The sequence below is a fragment of the Scyliorhinus torazame genome, chromosome 13 (assembly GCF_047496885.1).
Source record: "Scyliorhinus torazame isolate Kashiwa2021f chromosome 13, sScyTor2.1, whole genome shotgun sequence".
Lineage (NCBI taxonomy): Eukaryota > Metazoa > Chordata > Chondrichthyes > Carcharhiniformes > Scyliorhinidae > Scyliorhinus > Scyliorhinus torazame.
The window spans coordinates 175,658,493-175,675,930 of record NC_092719.1 but is presented as its reverse complement, the minus strand read 5'-3'; the positions used below and the strand labels follow the sequence as shown (position 1 = coordinate 175,675,930).

The 17,438-nt window shown below is 48.4% G+C and overlaps 1 protein-coding gene across 1 annotated transcript in view; it reads left to right on the top strand.

Annotated features, from left to right (window-relative positions):
* cacna2d3a (calcium channel, voltage-dependent, alpha 2/delta subunit 3a) overlaps positions 1–17,438 on the top strand; it is a 1,400,547-nt gene that overhangs the window by 677,490 nt on the left and 705,619 nt on the right. The window contains exon 10 of the mRNA XM_072472475.1: positions 9,465–9,554. Within this exon, the coding sequence (XP_072328576.1) occupies positions 9,465–9,554 (90 nt within the window). The remainder of the gene's footprint in view (positions 1–9,464; positions 9,555–17,438) is intronic.

Below are 17,438 nucleotides of genomic sequence, written 5' to 3'. Positions count from 1 at the left end.
AGGCCCCCACCCAAATGATGTCTTTAATTCACTGGTGTTCGAGGAAGGCGAAAACCAGGCCAAATATGACACGGTCATCCTCAAAATGGACCAGCACTTTCAAACTGAAGTAAACGAAACTTTCGAAAGATACATCTTTCAGCAACGCCTGCAAGGTAAGGAGGAGCTTTTTCAACCCTTTTTGACGCACCTCCGGATTCTAGCGCAGTCCTGCGGTTACGGCACCACCACAGAGTCCATGATCAGGGACCAGATTGTTTTTGGCGTTGCCTCCAGTGGCCTACGCCAGCAGCTTCTTAAAATAAAGAGCCTCACCTTAGCGTCTGCTGTGGAAGCCTGTGTCCTCCATGAAAATGCGACCTGCCGTTTTGCCCGATTTCAGGCGTCCGAGTTGGCACGGAGGGGGTCCCCAGCCGTCGAATCGGCAAGCCAGGCCGCCCACGACGTTGAACGCATCCAGGCCGTCGATTTCTTCCCGCCCCACGGCCTGGACGACAGCGGCCGCTTCCCGCGCTTTTCGCGGTCTCCCGCGCAGGTGCGCGCCAAGAATAACGGCCACAACGAGGGACGCACTGCGCAGGCGCGCCCACCGCAAGATCGCACTGCGCATGCGCAGTGGCGCAACGAACGCCGTGACGTCATGACGTGCAGCAAGTGTCGAGGTCTACACTTAAAAGGGCAATGTCCTGCAAAATACCAACAGTGCAACAGATGTGCCATGATAGGCCACTACGCAGCCCGCTGTCGTGCGGCTCAACCCATGGATCCGGCGCATCCTCGACAACCTCGCACACGAGTCAGGACCGTCCAGCCCACGCATCAAGACTTCCAGTTAAGTGATGCAGATGACCAGGATGACTTCAGAGTTGCCGTCATTGATGTCAATAAGGTCAATGCCATCAATCCAGACGATGAGTGGTGTGCCACCCTGACGGTCAACCGATCGCGCGTCGCCTTCCGTCTGGACACCGGCGCATCCGCCAACCTGATTGCTTACTCTGCAGTCCAGGCCATGAAGGTCAAACCACTCATCACACCATCCCGGCTTAAGATGGTTGACTATAACGGGAACGTTATCCCGTCCGTAGGATCTTGCCAGCTACAGGTGACTCACAAGAGGTACACGGCCACACTCCCCTTCGAAGTTGTGGGCTCATCAAAGGACTCGTTACTGGGCGCACAAGCGTGTAAGGTCCTTCACCTGGTACAGCGCATCATGTCTCTCTCTCCAGATGAGATATCCGACTTCCCGGATGCTGAGTTCCACGCGAATCTCCATTCCCTCCTCGCTCACAACCAGGAGGTTTTTGAAGGCATGGGGACATTGCCACACACGTACAAGATTCGACTCAGACCGGACGCCATCCCTGTCGTTCACGCACCTCGCAGGGTTCCTGCGCCTCTCAAAGACCGCCTCAAGGCACAACTGCAGATTCTTCAGGACCAAGGGGTCCTATCCAAGGTCACGGAGCCCACGCCATGGGTCAGCTCCATGGTCTGTGTAAAGAAGCCCTCTGGCGAGCTCCGTATATGTATAGATCCAAAAGATCTGAACAACAACATCATGCGGGAACACTATCCCATCCCAAAACGAGAAGACCTCACCAGCGAGATGGCGCGAGCCAACATATTCACTAAATTGGATGCGTCCAAAGGATTCTGGCAGATCCAACTGGACCCGGCCAGCCGAAGACTATGCACATTCAACACCCCTTTTGGCAGATTCTGCTACAACCGGATGCCATTCGGCATCATTTCGGCATCTGAAGTATTCCACCGCATTATGGAGCAGATGATGGAAGGCATCGAAGGGGTACGTGTATATGTGGACGATATCATCATTTGGTCCACCACTCCGCAGGAACACATGCATCGTCTTCGACGTGTCTTCACCCGCATACGGCAAAATGGCCTGCGTCTCAACCGTGCGAAGTGTGCTTTCGGCCAGACGGAGCTGAAATTCCTCGGGGACCACATCTCAAGGTCCGGGGTCCGTCCCGATGCAGACAAGGTTAGCGCCATCACAGCCATGCCACGACCGGCTGACAAGAAGGCTGTCTTAAGATTCCTGGGCATGGTCAACTTCCTTGGGAAGTTCATTCCCAACCTGGCTTCTCATACAACAAACATGCGCCATCTCGTAAAAAAATCGACGGAATTCAACTGGCACCAGTCGCATCAGCAGGAATGGGAGGAGCTCAAGCACAAACTGGTCACGGCACCAGTGCTGGCCTTCTTTGACGCGACTCGCCCTACAAAGATCTCAACAGACGCCAGCCAATCTGGTATTGGAGCGGTACTCCTGCAAAAAGACAGCACGTCATCATGGGCCCCGGTTGCGTATGCCTCACGAGCCATGACCCCTACCGAACAGCGCTACGCGCAAATCGAAAAAGAATGCCTGGGCTTGTTAACTGGACTGGACAAGTTCCACGACTATGTGTATGGCCTGCCACGATTCACGGTCGAAACTGACCACCGCCCCCTGGTCAACATCATTAACAAAGACCTGAACGACATGACTCCTCGCCTCCAGCGCATCTTACTCAAACTCAGGAGGTACGATTTTGAACTGATCTACACTCCGGGGAAGGAACTCATAGTGGCGGACACTCTTTCCCGAGCAGTGAGCACACCACCAGATGCGGAGGGGTTCGTGCGTCAAATTGAGGCACACGTGACTCTGACAGCAGCAAATATGCCAGCTGATGATCCTTGTCTGGCCCACATACGCGCAGAGACGGCGACTGACCCTCTGCTGCAGCGAGTGATGCGCCACATGACGGAAGGGTGGCTAAAAGGGCAGTGCCCCCAGTTTTACAATGTGCGAGATGATCTCACCAATATAGACGGGGTCCTTATGAAATCGCATAGGATCGTCATTCCACACAGTGTGCGCCAGATGATTCTTCGTCAACTACACGAAGGCCACTTGGGTGTCGAAAAATGCAGACGAAGGGCCCGGGCGGCGGTATATTGGCCGGGTATTAATGAAGACATAGCCAACATGGTGCTCAACTGCACAACCTGTCAGAGGTTTCAGCCGGCGCAACCTCCGGAAACACTTCTACCACACGAGATGGTGACGTCCCCCTGGGCGAAGGTGGGTGTTGACCTATTTCACGCGCTCGGCAGAGATTACATTGTTATTATAGACTACTTCTCAAACTACCCGGAAGTCATGCCTCTCCATGATCTGACGTCGTCCGCAGTCATTGGGGCCTGCAAGGAAACGTTTGCTCGCCATGGCATTCCAAGGACTGTCATGTCAGACAATGGACCTTGTTTTGCCAGCCGTGAATGGTCGTCCTTTGCCGCAGCATATGGTTTCACTCATGTGACATCCAGCCCTCTGCATCCACAATCGAACGGGAAGGCTGAAAAGGGTGTCCACATCGCAAAGCGGCTCCTGTGCAAGGCGGCTGATGCCGGATCGGACTTTAACCTTGCCTTGCTGGCCTATCGATCGGCCCCGTTATCCACGGGCCTCTCGCCAGCGCAGCTACTAATGGGTCGCTCCCTCAGGACGACGGTACCTTCCGTCCTGGCACCGACAACAGACCATGAGGCGGTTCTTCGGGACATGCAACTGCAGCGTGATCGCCAGAAAGGTCGGTACGACACACGAGCGACGGACCTGCCCCCCCTGTCCTCCGGAGACAAAGTACGCGTCCATCAACCGTATGGTGGCTGGTCAGCACCGGCCGAAGTCCTCCGACAAGTGGCTCCCCGCTCGTTCCTGGTTCGCATGCCGGATGGTTCCGTGCGTCGCCGCAATCGGCGCGCCCTTCGCCGACTTCCACGTTCACAGCCACACAACACGCCAGATCCTCAACAGGCTTCCGAGGATGACTTTGTGGAGCTGCCGCACATCACGCCCTTTCCATCGCCACCCATGGCCATGCCTGCACAGCAGCCGGTGGTTCTTGATCCACCCTTAAGGCGGTCAACCCGAATTCGTCGCAAACCCATTAGAATGGACTTATAATACAGTTCATATGTTTAATAAGTTGGACAATTTTACATGATAACCTGTTGTTGTTTATCGTTCCAGATGTCGTCTGACTGGACAACTGTTCAAAATTTTTTTTCTTCTTCTCTCGTTCGCATTTCTGTTATGTTATGGTACAACTGGATTCATGTGACGCACTCGACATCGCCCCATGTACATAGTTCCGTCATAGACACATGCTGCACACGACACACACACACTCTTAGATGCACTCACGTCACGATCATATTTATTACCACGTAGGCACATATCTTTGTAAAAAGGGGGGATGTCATGATATTCAAACACACACATCATGATGGACACACTAACAGGCAAATCAGAGTACACAACACCACAACCAATCACAGACAAGAACACCAACCACATAAAAAGCACGAGCACGACACCTGGAGGTCAGTAGGTCTGGGGAGAAGGAAGCATGAAAGAGCTGTTGAAACACCACAAGCAGGGAGCCCCCCACGTGCAGAGTGCAAAGACCAAGTTGTAAATAGCAAGTTTAAATAAACAAGTGTTGTACCATATGCAACTGTGTTGGCTCTTCTGTGTGTTAGAACACCCAACACCACAACGGGTTTGTAATCCGGGGTGAGGTTCGCAAACAGGGAAGGCGGGTCGACCTTAAGGGTCACGAGGCCGCAGACAGTGAGGGGGGGTGTACAGGGCCGCCGAATTTGAAAGTTAGACTTTGGAGATTACACTGGAAGTCTAAACCTAGGAGTATGGCCGCACAGAGGTGGGGAAGGACGTAGAGCCGGTAATTTTGAAACTCCCTTCCCTGGACTGTGAGGTTCGAGACACAAAACACCTTTATCTCTACTGAGTGGGAACCGGAGGCCAGGGAGATTTTTTGATTAACAGGGTGGACAAGGAGGGAACAGCGCCTTACCGTGTCATGGTGTATGAAGCTCTCCGTGCTCCCAGAGTTGATTAGGCAGGACGGCTCGTGCCCGTTGATAAATACAGTCGTTGTAGCAGTTGAGAGTGTTCGAGGACTGATCGTGAGTCACCGAGGCTAATCGCAGCAATTGAGTGTTCTCTTCAGACAGTGTGTGGTCAGCCGAGTTGGGGTCCTGGGGGTCCATCCAAGATGGCGGCTCCTATTGGTTGCACATGGCTGGGGGTGCACAAAATGGCAGCGCCCATCCATCCAACGTGGCGTCCGCAGGACAAGATGGCGGCATCCGGGGGCCGCACGTGGCCCTGGAATAGGAAGATGGCGGCACCCACTGGCCGCACGGGGATCGTGGAGAGGTTTGTGGCGGCGGTCCGCATTCGCTGCTGGAGACCGCAGCGACCGTACGGGCCTGGCATACCACCACAAAATGGCCCTTTTTACCGCATCCCTTGCAGGTGGATGCGCGGGCCGGGCAGCGCTGGCGGGGGTGCTTGGCCTGTCTGCAAAGGTAGCAGCGGGGCCCCCCGGGGTTGCCAGGCCACCTTGCAGCACAAGCTTGTGGGGGGATGGGGGATGTCTCAGGGTTGGCTGCGGAGGGGTTCCACGCTGCCCAGGGGGCTGCCGCGCGGTCGGGAACGTAAGCACGGGCATTTCTGGAGGCCACATCCAGGGAGCCTGCAAGGGCCCGTGCCTCCTTGAGACCTAGAGTGTCTTTTTCCAACAATCGCTGGCGGATTTGGGAGGACAGCATACCTGCCACGAAAGCGTCCCGGACCAAGAGTTCAGTGTGTTCGCTCGCCGAAACTTGCGCGCAGCTGCAGTTTCTCCCCAACACCAGGAGTGCACAGTAGAATTCTTCCAGCGATTCCCCAGGGATTTGTCGCCTCGTTGCTAGCAGATGTCGGGCGTAGACCTCGTTTAGCGGGCGAATATCATATCCTTTTAGCAGCTCTATTGCTGCATCAAAGTCTTCCGCTTCCTCGACGAGGGTGTAAATCTCCGGGCTCACCCTCGAGTGCAGGACTTGCATTTTCTGTTCTCCCGTGGGTGTGTTTTTGGCCGTCCCGAGATATCCTTTAAAATACGCCAGCCAGTCCTTGAAGATTGCCGCTGAGTTCGCCGCGTAGGGGTTGAGTTGCAGACACTCCGGCTTGATTCGGAGCTCCATCCTTTTAAATCTAGCTTATTAAATTGATGCACGATCAATGACCACTAAAGCGAGGTTGTAGTCCAACTGAAGGCTTTAATAAGCTAGATGTTTCCCCCAGCAGCTCAGGTACAGAATGAAGGCTGCTGGGGCAGCATGCGCTCTTATACCCCGCCTAGCAGGGTAGAGCTACCATACAGCTTGACCAATAGGAAGCACACAATTTCTACCAATGGTGTTCCAGCATTACCAGGTACCGTAATACCTCTACTACCACAATGCGTAACCAGTAGCATCATGGGCTGCCCCTCGACTCGAGGATGGCTTCTACTTGAGGTCTAGAGTTGGGGGCCTTCATGTGATTCAACAGGCCGATTCCTGATCTATTGATCTTTGAGCACATGGGGCAGGATGTCCCGTGAGACAGTGGGATCTCCGCAGAGAGCAGGATTTGCTTCCATTTCTTTCGTTCTCTGTTTCCGTACGGCCTCACCATTAAGGCATTGAAAGTCAAAGCATGTTGCAGCCTCATGGACAAGTTGCTGCCATCTTGAATGATTGGGAACAAGCTCCTCCCAATCGTAAATGTCAATGCTGCCGTGCTTCAAACAGAGATTCGAGATTGTCTTTTGAAGCATTTTCTTTGTCTTCTCTGGAACACTGTCCATTTCAGAGTTGAGAAAACAGGACATGGAGGAGATGCTCTTTGGCCATCCGGACTTCCAGTTCATCCAAGTTGATTTTGCAAGAGTTGTGCCTGAATGCTTATGAAGCTGGCTTCAAGAGGAATACTATTGTTCGATGGTCTTCCCATTAAATCAGGAGGATGCAGTGTTGGCATTGTTGATGGGATTTCTCTTCTGCTCCTATGTGTCACTGATACACAGTCCATGTCTCACTGCAGTACAGGAGTGTGGTGACGACAGCTGTCTTGTACAGCATGAGGCATTTCCTCTTGAAACTCACCTTGGCGATAGTGAGTCTTTCCTTGCTGCTGGCTGAATTTCCAGCCCCAGTGATCTTTTGCAGCAATTAAAATACCCTGGACCTGAAATCTGCACCTGCAAATATGTTTGGCACTCACCCTGAAACAGCTCATTTGAATCATGCGGGGAGTTACAATTAACTCTGTGGTGTTGGCCTGAGTACAATGATGAATAATATTCTATTACTCAAATTGTGCTTTGAGTTTTGGAAATTGTTCTTCACGCATGCCAAACGTATGGGTGGCAGGAAAAATATTTTTTCCTGTATTGTATCTCGAAAAATCAGTGTTTTGAAAGGAAAATTCCAAATTTCCTGTATCAGCATCGCTGTTTATTCATTCCAATTTTTGGTTTATTTTGCCTTTGGGCAAATTTCACCAATAGCTGATCATCATTGAGTTTACCAACTTATAAATATTTTAAAAACAGACATCTTCGGGTTGCCGATGGAAGCAATTTTGTTCTTGGTAAAATAAATTTGTTTTCAATCATGTTAACTACTCCTTATGAAATTCCCACTCACACAGCTCTTGGTTGATGACCTGGAACACTGACATTCACAGGGCAGACGTTGCAATTAATCTGACTGGACTTCTCCAGATGTTTCATAATTTTGTGCATTTCTCAAAGGGCCATGGAACATTTCCCCATAACTTGCACTATCCGTGATTGTGTTGTCAGCAATGTGAATAAATCTCAGCTTGAGTACACCCAGTAACCTTAGCAGCTCAACGTAATATGTTTGGTTTCGGGGTATCAAAGTCTGATGGCAGGATTCCCAGTGGAAACTATAATGATGGATGGGTGCCCGCTGAATGTAAATGACAGTGCTTTGAAATGAAAAATACTAATTGTCTGTATCAGCATTCATGTTTACACATTAAGGTAGTCCAAATTTGTTTTGCCTTTGGGCAAATCACAGCATTATATGGTAATAATTGAGTTTACTATCTTCTAAACATTTAAAATACATCCCATCCTCACTTTCAGGCTCTTAGCTATAGCAACATTTCTGAAATAAGGATATTAGAATTTATGCAGTATTAAATGCTGCAATTACGGGCACACAGTATGGCGCATTTATGCTAACACAAAAAAACTCGGTTCCCAAACATTGACTTATAATAGATTAGAAATGTAGAGTGTACATTAATTATAATACAAAAGCAGCATATGGTAACACGAGTGCAGAGGCTTAAAGAGAAGACAGCTGGAAACCTTGCTTGGCAGAAGTACTTGTCCCTCAAATAAAACACGTGTGGCCCCTCCCAACTTCTGATCATTTCCCTTTGAGTTAGGCTGGATAGGGGCAGCTTCATTTTCAGCAATTATGTTCTGGTTATGAAACTGAAATGCTTAACACAGTATAATTTTTGTAACACTATTGACTGCTATGTTCCTACAATTGTGTTCCAACCTCCCCACATTCCTTTTTAAAAATCCCCTTCCATCATACAATTTCCTCGATGGAAGCTTTCCACAGATGGCTAGCAGTTTGCTTTGTAACTGGGAACAATGGTCGGGATTCTCCGAGCCTCTGCACCGAAATGGCGCTCGGTCCGATCGGGTCCGATGCCAGGACGCAATTCTCAGGCAACCGGAGAATCGGCGCCAGTCGCGCGCGCGTGCGGTCGACGCGGCGGTGGTCATGGGCCGTTGAAAGAGGCCCCCGCGGCGATTCTCCTTGATCGGCCGAGTTCCTGCCAGCGTGGTTTACGCATGGTTCTACCTGGCGGGAGCTCGGCGTCGCAGCTGCGGTGGCCGTCCTGGTGGGGGGCGGGGGGATCAGTCTCCGGGGGGGTGCCTCCACGATGGCCAGGCCCACGATTGGGGGCCACCGATTGGCAGGCGCTCGTGATCTGAGGGGGCTTACCTTCTTAAGCGCCGGCCTGCTGTATGGCTCTGCCATGTTGCACGGCGCCGGCGCGGAAGCGCATGCAGTGCAGGGCCGCGTATGGCAGCTGGAACAGCGCGGAGCACTCCGGCGACATGCTGGCCCCCTGTGGGACACAGAATCGCTGGGCCAAGAGGCCCATTGACCCCGCCATGAAACACTCCGGTGTTTACGCCGGCATCAACGCATAGCCGCGTTTTTGGAGAATCCCGGCCAATGTTTCCTCACCCTCACTATTGATGCCCATTCTCCTCCCCACAAAATGTTTTCTAAAGGGATCTGCAAGCATTCACTATACAGCTCCTTGGCATCATTGTGAATGGGAACTCGTTCAGGAGTGAGGTATCTTTCCTCACAGTTTCAGAATAAGCCTCGCTGTTATAGTGCAGAGTTTTTTTATTACTTAAGCGGTATTGCGAGCAGAACGAGTATTTATTTATGGCTCTTCAAAACAAACACTTGAACATGATAGTTTGAGAAATTATAGGTGTGTAAAAACTTATTGTGCCATTTTCTTTCTCCCTCAGCATTTCAGAGAGCACCTTGACACCCTGAATGCAAAAGGAATCGGAATGCTGGGCTTTGCTTTGACTGAAGCTTTCACCCTTCTGAAGCAGGTAGGGGCTTTTGCATGAGTTCTATTTTCAACCTCCTTGTGAATTTGTGTGCTCAACTTTAAATGGGTTAAGCAATAAACAATATATATGACTCCCAAAAATTGGATAAAATTACTTTGAAAATATGCGGAAGGATATGCTTAGTAAACAGCGACATCCTTTAAAAAATATTTGGATTTTCTTTTTCTACTATTCATTGCTTTTTCTAATATTCATATATATAATTTCTGTTCTTAAATAGTGCAATGAAATACAATGTCATCAGTGCATACAAATGAATACTTTGCATCAGTATTCACCAAAGAGAAGAAAATGGTAGATGTTGAGTCTGGAGAAGGGTGTGTAGATAGCCTGGGTCACATTGAGATCCAAAAAGAAGAGGTGTTGGGTGTCTTAAAAAATATTAAGGTAGATAAGTCCCCAGGGCCTGATGGGATCTACCCCAGAATACTGAAGGAGGCTGGAGAGGAAATTGCTGAGGCCTTGACAGAAATCTTTGGATCCTCGCTGTCTTCAGGGGATGTCCCGGAGGACTGGAGAATAGCCAATGTTGTTCCTCTGTTTAAGAAGGGTAGCAAGGATTATCCCGGGAACTACAGGCCGGTGAGCCTTACTTCAGTGGTAGGGAAATTACTGGAGAGAATTCTTTGAGACAGGATCTACTCCCATTTGGAAGCAAATGGACGTATTAGTGAGAGGCAGCACGGTTCTGTGAAGGGGAGGTCGTGTCTCACTAACTTGATAGAGTTTTTCGAGGAGGTCACTAAGATGATTGATGCAGGTCGGGCAGTGGATGTTGTCTATATGGACTTCAGTAAGGCCTTTGACAAGGTCCCTCATGGTAGACTAGTACAAAAGGTGAAGTCACACGGGATCAGGGGTGAGCTGGCAAGGTGGATACAGAACTGGCTAGGCCATAGAAGGCAGAGAGTAGCAATGGAAGGATGCGTTTCTAATTGGAGGGCTGTGACCAGTGGTGTTCCACAGGGATCAGTGCTGGGACCTTTGCTCTTTGTAGTATATATAAATGATTTGGAGGAAAATGTAACTGGTCTGATTAGTAAGTTTGCAGACGACACAAAGGTTGGTGGAATTGCGGATAGCGATGAGGACTGTCGGAGGATACAGCAGGATTTAGATTGTTTGGAGACTTGGGCGGAGAGATGGCAGATGGAGTTTAATCCGGACAAATGTGAGGTAATGCATTTTGGAAGGCCTAATGCAGGTAGGGAATATACGGTGAATGGTAGAACCCTCAAGAGTATTGAAAGTCAAAGAGATCTAGGAGTACAGGTCCACAGGTCATTGAAAGGGGCAACACAGGTGGAGAAGGTAGTCAAGAAGGCATACGGCATGCTTGCCTTCATTGGCCGGGGCATTGAGTATAAGAATTGGCAAGTCATGTTGCAGCTGTATAGAACCTTAGTTAGGCCACACTTGGAGTATAGTGTTCAATTCTGGTCGCCACACTACCAGAAGGATGTGGAGGCTTTAGAGAGGGTGCAGAAGAGATTTACCAGAATGTTGCCTGGTATGGAGGGCATTAGCTATGAGGAGCGGTTGAATAAACTCGGTTTGTTCTCACTGGAACGAAGGAGGTTGAGGGGAGACCTGATAGAGGTATATAAAATTATGAGGGGCATAGACAGAGTGGATAGTCAGAGTCTTTTCCCCAGGGTAGAGGGGTCAATTACTAGGGGGCATAGGTTTAAGGTGAGAGGGGCAAGGTTTAGAGTAGATGTACGAGGCAAGTTTTTTACGCAGAGGGTAGTGGGTGCCTGGAACTCGCTACCGGAGGAGGTGGTGGAAGCAGGGACGATAGTGACATTTAAGGGGCATCTTGACAAATACATGAATAGGATGGGAATAGAGGGATACGGACCCAGGAAGTGTAGAAGATTGTAGTTTAGTCGGGCAGCATGGTCGGCACGGGCTTGGAGGGCCGAAGGGCCTGTTCCTGTGCTGTACATTTCTTTGTTCTTTGTTCTTTGTTCTTTGTTCTTTGCACAACGGACTGATAGAAAATCAGGTACAATGCAAATTAAACCAACAATTTGCTATCAACCCCTATTAAAATGCTGCAGTTGGCAGTTTTCACTTCCTCCATGTCCGCTTGAATCACTAGAACAGATAGACGCTGGCTCGGTATAAAGTGAAGTTAAATATAATTATGTTGCATTACATTTAGCATAACACATATACATGTAAATGTTTTTTCATATTTGCCATTTATGCATCATTTTAACAGATCAGTTCCTCATGCCACACTAGCCAGGCCCAACCATATCCTTAAAAAATGTCTACAATTCTTTGAAATGTACTTGACTTACCTGAGTAACTCGGCATCTCTCTCACATTTCATTGAGCGAGATTCTCCCGGAAATCGGCAAATGCCGAGGACAGGGGAAAGGTCAGCGGGAAGAGCAACGTAGAAGCTGCCAGTGGCAGTGATGGCTTTCGCCACCATACAGTGTAGCACTTGGTAAACAAACCCTCAGGTCCCACGATGTATAGCTGGTCGGGCGCCGGTGTCTGATTCACCAGCCCCGTCAGGAGTGTGAGGATCAGGGTGTGACTTTTGACGGCCACCCCAGTGGACAGTGAGCAAACCAGTTAATCCTGGAAACCCTCTCAAAGCAGCCCTCTGCCCCCCCCTCCGGCACCTCCTGGCATTACCTAGGCAATGCCCCCGCCACTACCTGGGCAGAACACCCTAGCCCTGCCCCCTGGTACTACCCATGCCCTGTCCTCAGCACTACCCAGGCCCTACTCCCGGCAGTACCCGGGCACTGTCACCTGGCAGTACCAGGACACCGTCCTGGCACTCCCGGGTTTCACAGGCATAATCCACTCCCGCCTGAGACAGCGTGGGGTATGATAATGATGTGTTAGTTTATTATAATGATGTTCCCCATGTTGAATGTCGGGAAATGCACCCTGTCACTGCTGGGGGGAGGGGAAATAGTGTCACGTGTTTACGCCACTGTAAAATGTAACTTTGCACTTTATACGATGTTCTCCACTGTTGACCCTGAACCCGACCAACGCGAACGGGAGTGGAAATTCCCAGCCATTGTCTTTAATTATTCTCCTCTTAAACTTTATTTCAGTCCTTTTCATTAGGTTCATAAGTCCATCCAATATTTATCTGGCATATGAACGGCATAAAGCTACTAAATATTAGAACCCAATTTGAACATAAATCTGCCAACAGTGAATCAAAGTTATACGGCAATCTCCTGCTCTCTCTTGAAAGGAGGGGTACAGGGGTAGAATATGACATCCGCATTGTAAAGTCTGTATCCCCAAGCAGTTAATGTATAATCAATAGGCTGGATTACTGGCCTGCAACTCCTGGATTCTCATCAATTTACACCTAGTCTGATTCCCGAAACAGGTTTATAGTCTGTTGTCAGAGGCTCATAACCTGAGGGGCGCCACTCCACATCAAACATGGCTGACCAGGAGTCTCTCCTGCGCTTACTGCCTGCCATTGGCTTGTTGAAAGAAGTTTTCAGGTTGACGCTCAAACGGTTTGGCCACTTATTAGTGCACCTTCCTTGGCCATCAAGTCCTGGGGTCAAATTCGGATCTGGAGCTCTGGCTCAGAGGCAGGGATGTTGCCCACTGTGCCACAAGATTTTCTGAATCACATCTCTGGTACCGACCCAAATCTCTGTGCCTTACCTTGTAGTTCCTCCTCAAACTCACTAGGGTTCTCTTCGTGAGTGTCTATATTTGTGCTGGTGTCCAATTGAGGTGTGACTAGAGAGCATTGCTGTTGTGGTTGTTTGGTGTTGTTTGCATGCATTTTGAGACCACTGCTTTCTTTCTTTTGTCAGCTGGTTTAGCTTCCAAAATATATTTTAAGTTACCATGTTTCAAAGTGGAAGCTCCTCCCTAACCAGGTACAAATTGGTGGACCAGTGATGTTCTGTTTGAGAGAATCGGAGTGATGTTGATCATAAATTAGAAAGTCTAGGATTCTATTTCTTGCAAGGTGGTATAATTGAAACATTAATGAAAGCAGCAATCCACCAAATACTCCTCCATTTCTGAGTGTATCATGTGTCAAAATGTTTTGTGGAGTGGTGGGAAGCTTCAGAAAAGGAAATAAAGTTATTTAGAATTGTTAACAGGCTGTTTCCAGTTCTTTTATCTGGGTGTTATGTGCTTAGTATCTGGTCTACAGCTTTGCTTCAGTTCTAGTGCAGACATAATTTGATCTAAACAAAGTGTTCTCGAGATGGAATTATTATCTACTTACCAATTTAACAGGAGATACACGCTCGTCCAACATATTCTGCAGTGGACGATCGACAATGTTTGACAATAAATAGCTAATTCAGGGAGACAGATAATGAATGATGCAGATCTGAGAGTGGAAGAGATAGGGAACGACAACAGAACTAAGAACAGTACAGCACAGGAACAGACATTTCAGCCCTCCAAGCCGGAGCCGATCATGATAGATGTCTAAACTATAAAACCTTCTGTACTTCCAGGATCTGTATCCCTCTATTCCCATCCTATTCATGTATTCACCCAACGGTCGACATCTGCACCGTAGGGATTCTGTGATTTGCTGATGATTTTTAGGCTGATGCCAGTCAGTGGACTAAATTTATCCTGCTTTTGTGGACAAGAGATACCTGGGCAGTTTTCCACATTTTTGGGTCGATACCAGTGTTCCAGCTGTACTGGAATAGCTTGAAAGGGGTATTTGTAGTTCTCAGCAGGAAGCCGAGATAGCTATGTTTAGCATACTGAGTGCAGCATACAGCATTTTATACACTGCATATGATAACAGGTGCACACAGATGCAAATAATAATGTCCATTGAACACGAGGCCAGAGACACGTTTATTTGTAATTACAAGATAATGATTCTATCATTAGAGCACATTTATTTCCTCGTTGCTTTTTGATAATTTTTCAGCAAACACTACAATAAAAATTCTCATCAAAAATTGGACGACTCTCATCACAAATTATGATGAAAATAGCTGCCATAACTTTGTATCATTAATCAGCAAAATTTTGGAGGAGAATGCACTTGGTCACTGGTGACTAATTACAACATTTTCATGTTCCCTTCATCCTGAAATGCACATGTTGCAGTATGGATCTCGTCCAATTCTAATAAATCTATGTAATAAATAAATGGCTGCGGAGAACTGAGGATCACAGCAGGCGATATCCAGAGCTTGCAATATCCCTCAGGTTATATGAAATTTGTCACCTAGAAAATTACATAACTCTCAATCCTATTGAGAAATGTATGAAATAATAACTTAGCAAATTACACTAGATGGAGTGGAACTACAAAACCTAAAGCAAGTACTTCAATTAGAATAATTGTATATCAAACGGATCACAATATGAATGTTACCTTCAGGGATATGACCTTCTTCTGTGGACCTGGGGCTTATTCTGCAGGATAAGCATTTGCAATGGAGCAATTTCATTGCTGTCACTAATTGCTCACATCAAACATGATGAAGTTTAACTTGCTTCCTTTCTGCTTGTGTGAGGCTTTCTTTTAAAGGCTGCATCGCTGAGACCAGTATATCTATCCTGTGAATCAGCTGCAAAATTACATTAACACCCCCCTCTCACCACCACCACCACCCCACCACACCTCCTGGGTCTAAAGTGGCCCTGTTATGACTATTCCTCATTTGTGCTGGTGCTTCACCAAACGCAGACCTCTTTAACTGACTAACTAACCAACCGGGATGCCACTCTTTGTGCTTGTAACTGGGAGAGATGGTGCAAGTGATGGTGAGGGATCAAAAGAGGGAGATGCATCCGAAGGTTGAAGCAGCTGTCCCGCTAATGTCATGCCAATGATCAGAACTTTCTGTGTTACCGGCCAACCTGAAGGGAGTGTAGACCACTATACCAAGCTAAACCGGCGTCCAACAGGTTTGTGGTGCAGAGTGAGGCCAGTAGCGCGGGTTCAATTCCCGTACCAGCTGAGGTTATTCATGAAGGCCCCGCCTCCTCAGCCTTGCCCCTCGCCTGTGGTGTGGTGATCCTCAGGTTAAACCAACACCAGTCAGCTCTCCCCCTCAAAGAGAAAGGCAGCCTATGATCACCTGGGACTCATGGCGACTAGTACAACTGGTAGAAAATAGAAGTGACCTGGGAGAGTAAAGAGGACAGGCCTGACTAGGTGCAGTGGAGGATAATTCGGTCTGGCCTAGCTGGGGCCAGCACCTTTTTTTGCTTTGAAGCAAGTCACACGTTATCAAAGCTTACTTCACCAGGTCAAAGTCCAATGGGTTTATTTGAAATTACAAGCTTTCGGAGCACTGAGATTTCACCTGATGAAGGAGCAGCGCTCCGAAAGCTTGTGATTTCAAATTAACCTGCTGGACTTTAACCTGGTGGTGTGAGACTTCTTACTGTGCCCACCCCAGTCCAGCGCCAGCATCTCCACATCAAAATTTACTTCAGTTGTGGAACTGCATAATACTTCAAAAAGCCGAATAATTAAAATGTTGGTCATAGTGGATCCAAAATACATTATTAGCTTATGATCTACATGTTGTCTCTGTCTGACTAACTTTATCACATTGGTATGCTTGAAATAAATTAGCTGGTAGCAAAAGGAAGACCTGCCACTTCTGATGTCAAAAAGTTTACATTCGAAAATGAATATAAGATCATCTATATCTTTTAATGAACAATTGGAACATAATGTGCACGTATTTACTCTTAACTTTATAGGTACAGGAATTAAAGAAGTGAGTTTACCGTCAAAGCTTACATTCCTAGGGTGGGGATTTAACCCGCAGCCCGCCTCATGATTCACAGTGGCAGGAGGTGGCGGGTGATTGGCTGGCAGCGGTTCCACCGTTGTCAATAGGTTTTCCTGTTGACTGCACCCCTTGCCGCCATGAAACCCGCGACAGGGGTGCCCACCTGCAAGGCTGGAAGTTTCGGCCAGCATGAACTTGCCTATAGTTTTTATGTTAATACCAGCAGTGTAAACCAGAGAGCCAAGTTGCAGCACAGGATATATCGCCCTTGCCAGGTGTGCCAAGGCAGCAAACCTAACTAACATTTCTTTGATTCAACTCTGCAAGCCTGTCCTGCACATTCACCTCCCCAATTCTGTCATTTCAAACAAACAAAGAACATAGAAAAGTGCAGCACAGGAACAGGCCCTTCAGCCCTCCAAGCCCGTGCCAACCATGCTGCCCGATTAAACTACAATCTTCTACACTTCCTGGGTCCGTATCCCTCTATTCCCATCCTATTCATGTATTTGTCAAGATGCCCCTTAAATGTCACTATCGTCCCTGCTTCCACCACCTCCTCCGGTAGCGAGTTCCAGGCACCCACTTCCCTCTGTGTAAAACACTTGCCTCGTACATCGACTCTAAACCTTGCCCCTCTCGCCTTAAACCTATGCCCCCTAGTAATTGACCCCTCTACCCTGGGGAAAAGCCTCTGACTATCCACTCTGTCTATGTCCCTCATAATTTTGTAGACCTCTATCAGGTCGCCCCTCAACCTCTGTCGTTCCAGTGAGAACAAACCGAGTTTATTCAACCGCTCCTCATAGCTAATGCCCTCCATACCAGGCAACATTCTGGTAAATCTCTTCTGCACCCTCTCTAAAGCGTGCACATCCTTCTGGTAGTGTGGCGACCAGAATTGAACATTATACTCCAAGTGGCCTAACTAAGGTTCTAGACAGCTGCAACATGACTTGCCAATTCTTATACTTAATGCCCCGGCCAATGAAGGCAAGCATGCCGTATGCCTTCTTGACTACCTTCTCCACCTGTGTTGCCCCTTTCAGTGACCTGTGGACCTGTACTCCTAGATCTCTCTGACTTTCAATACTTGAGGTGTTGGGTGCTCTGAGGT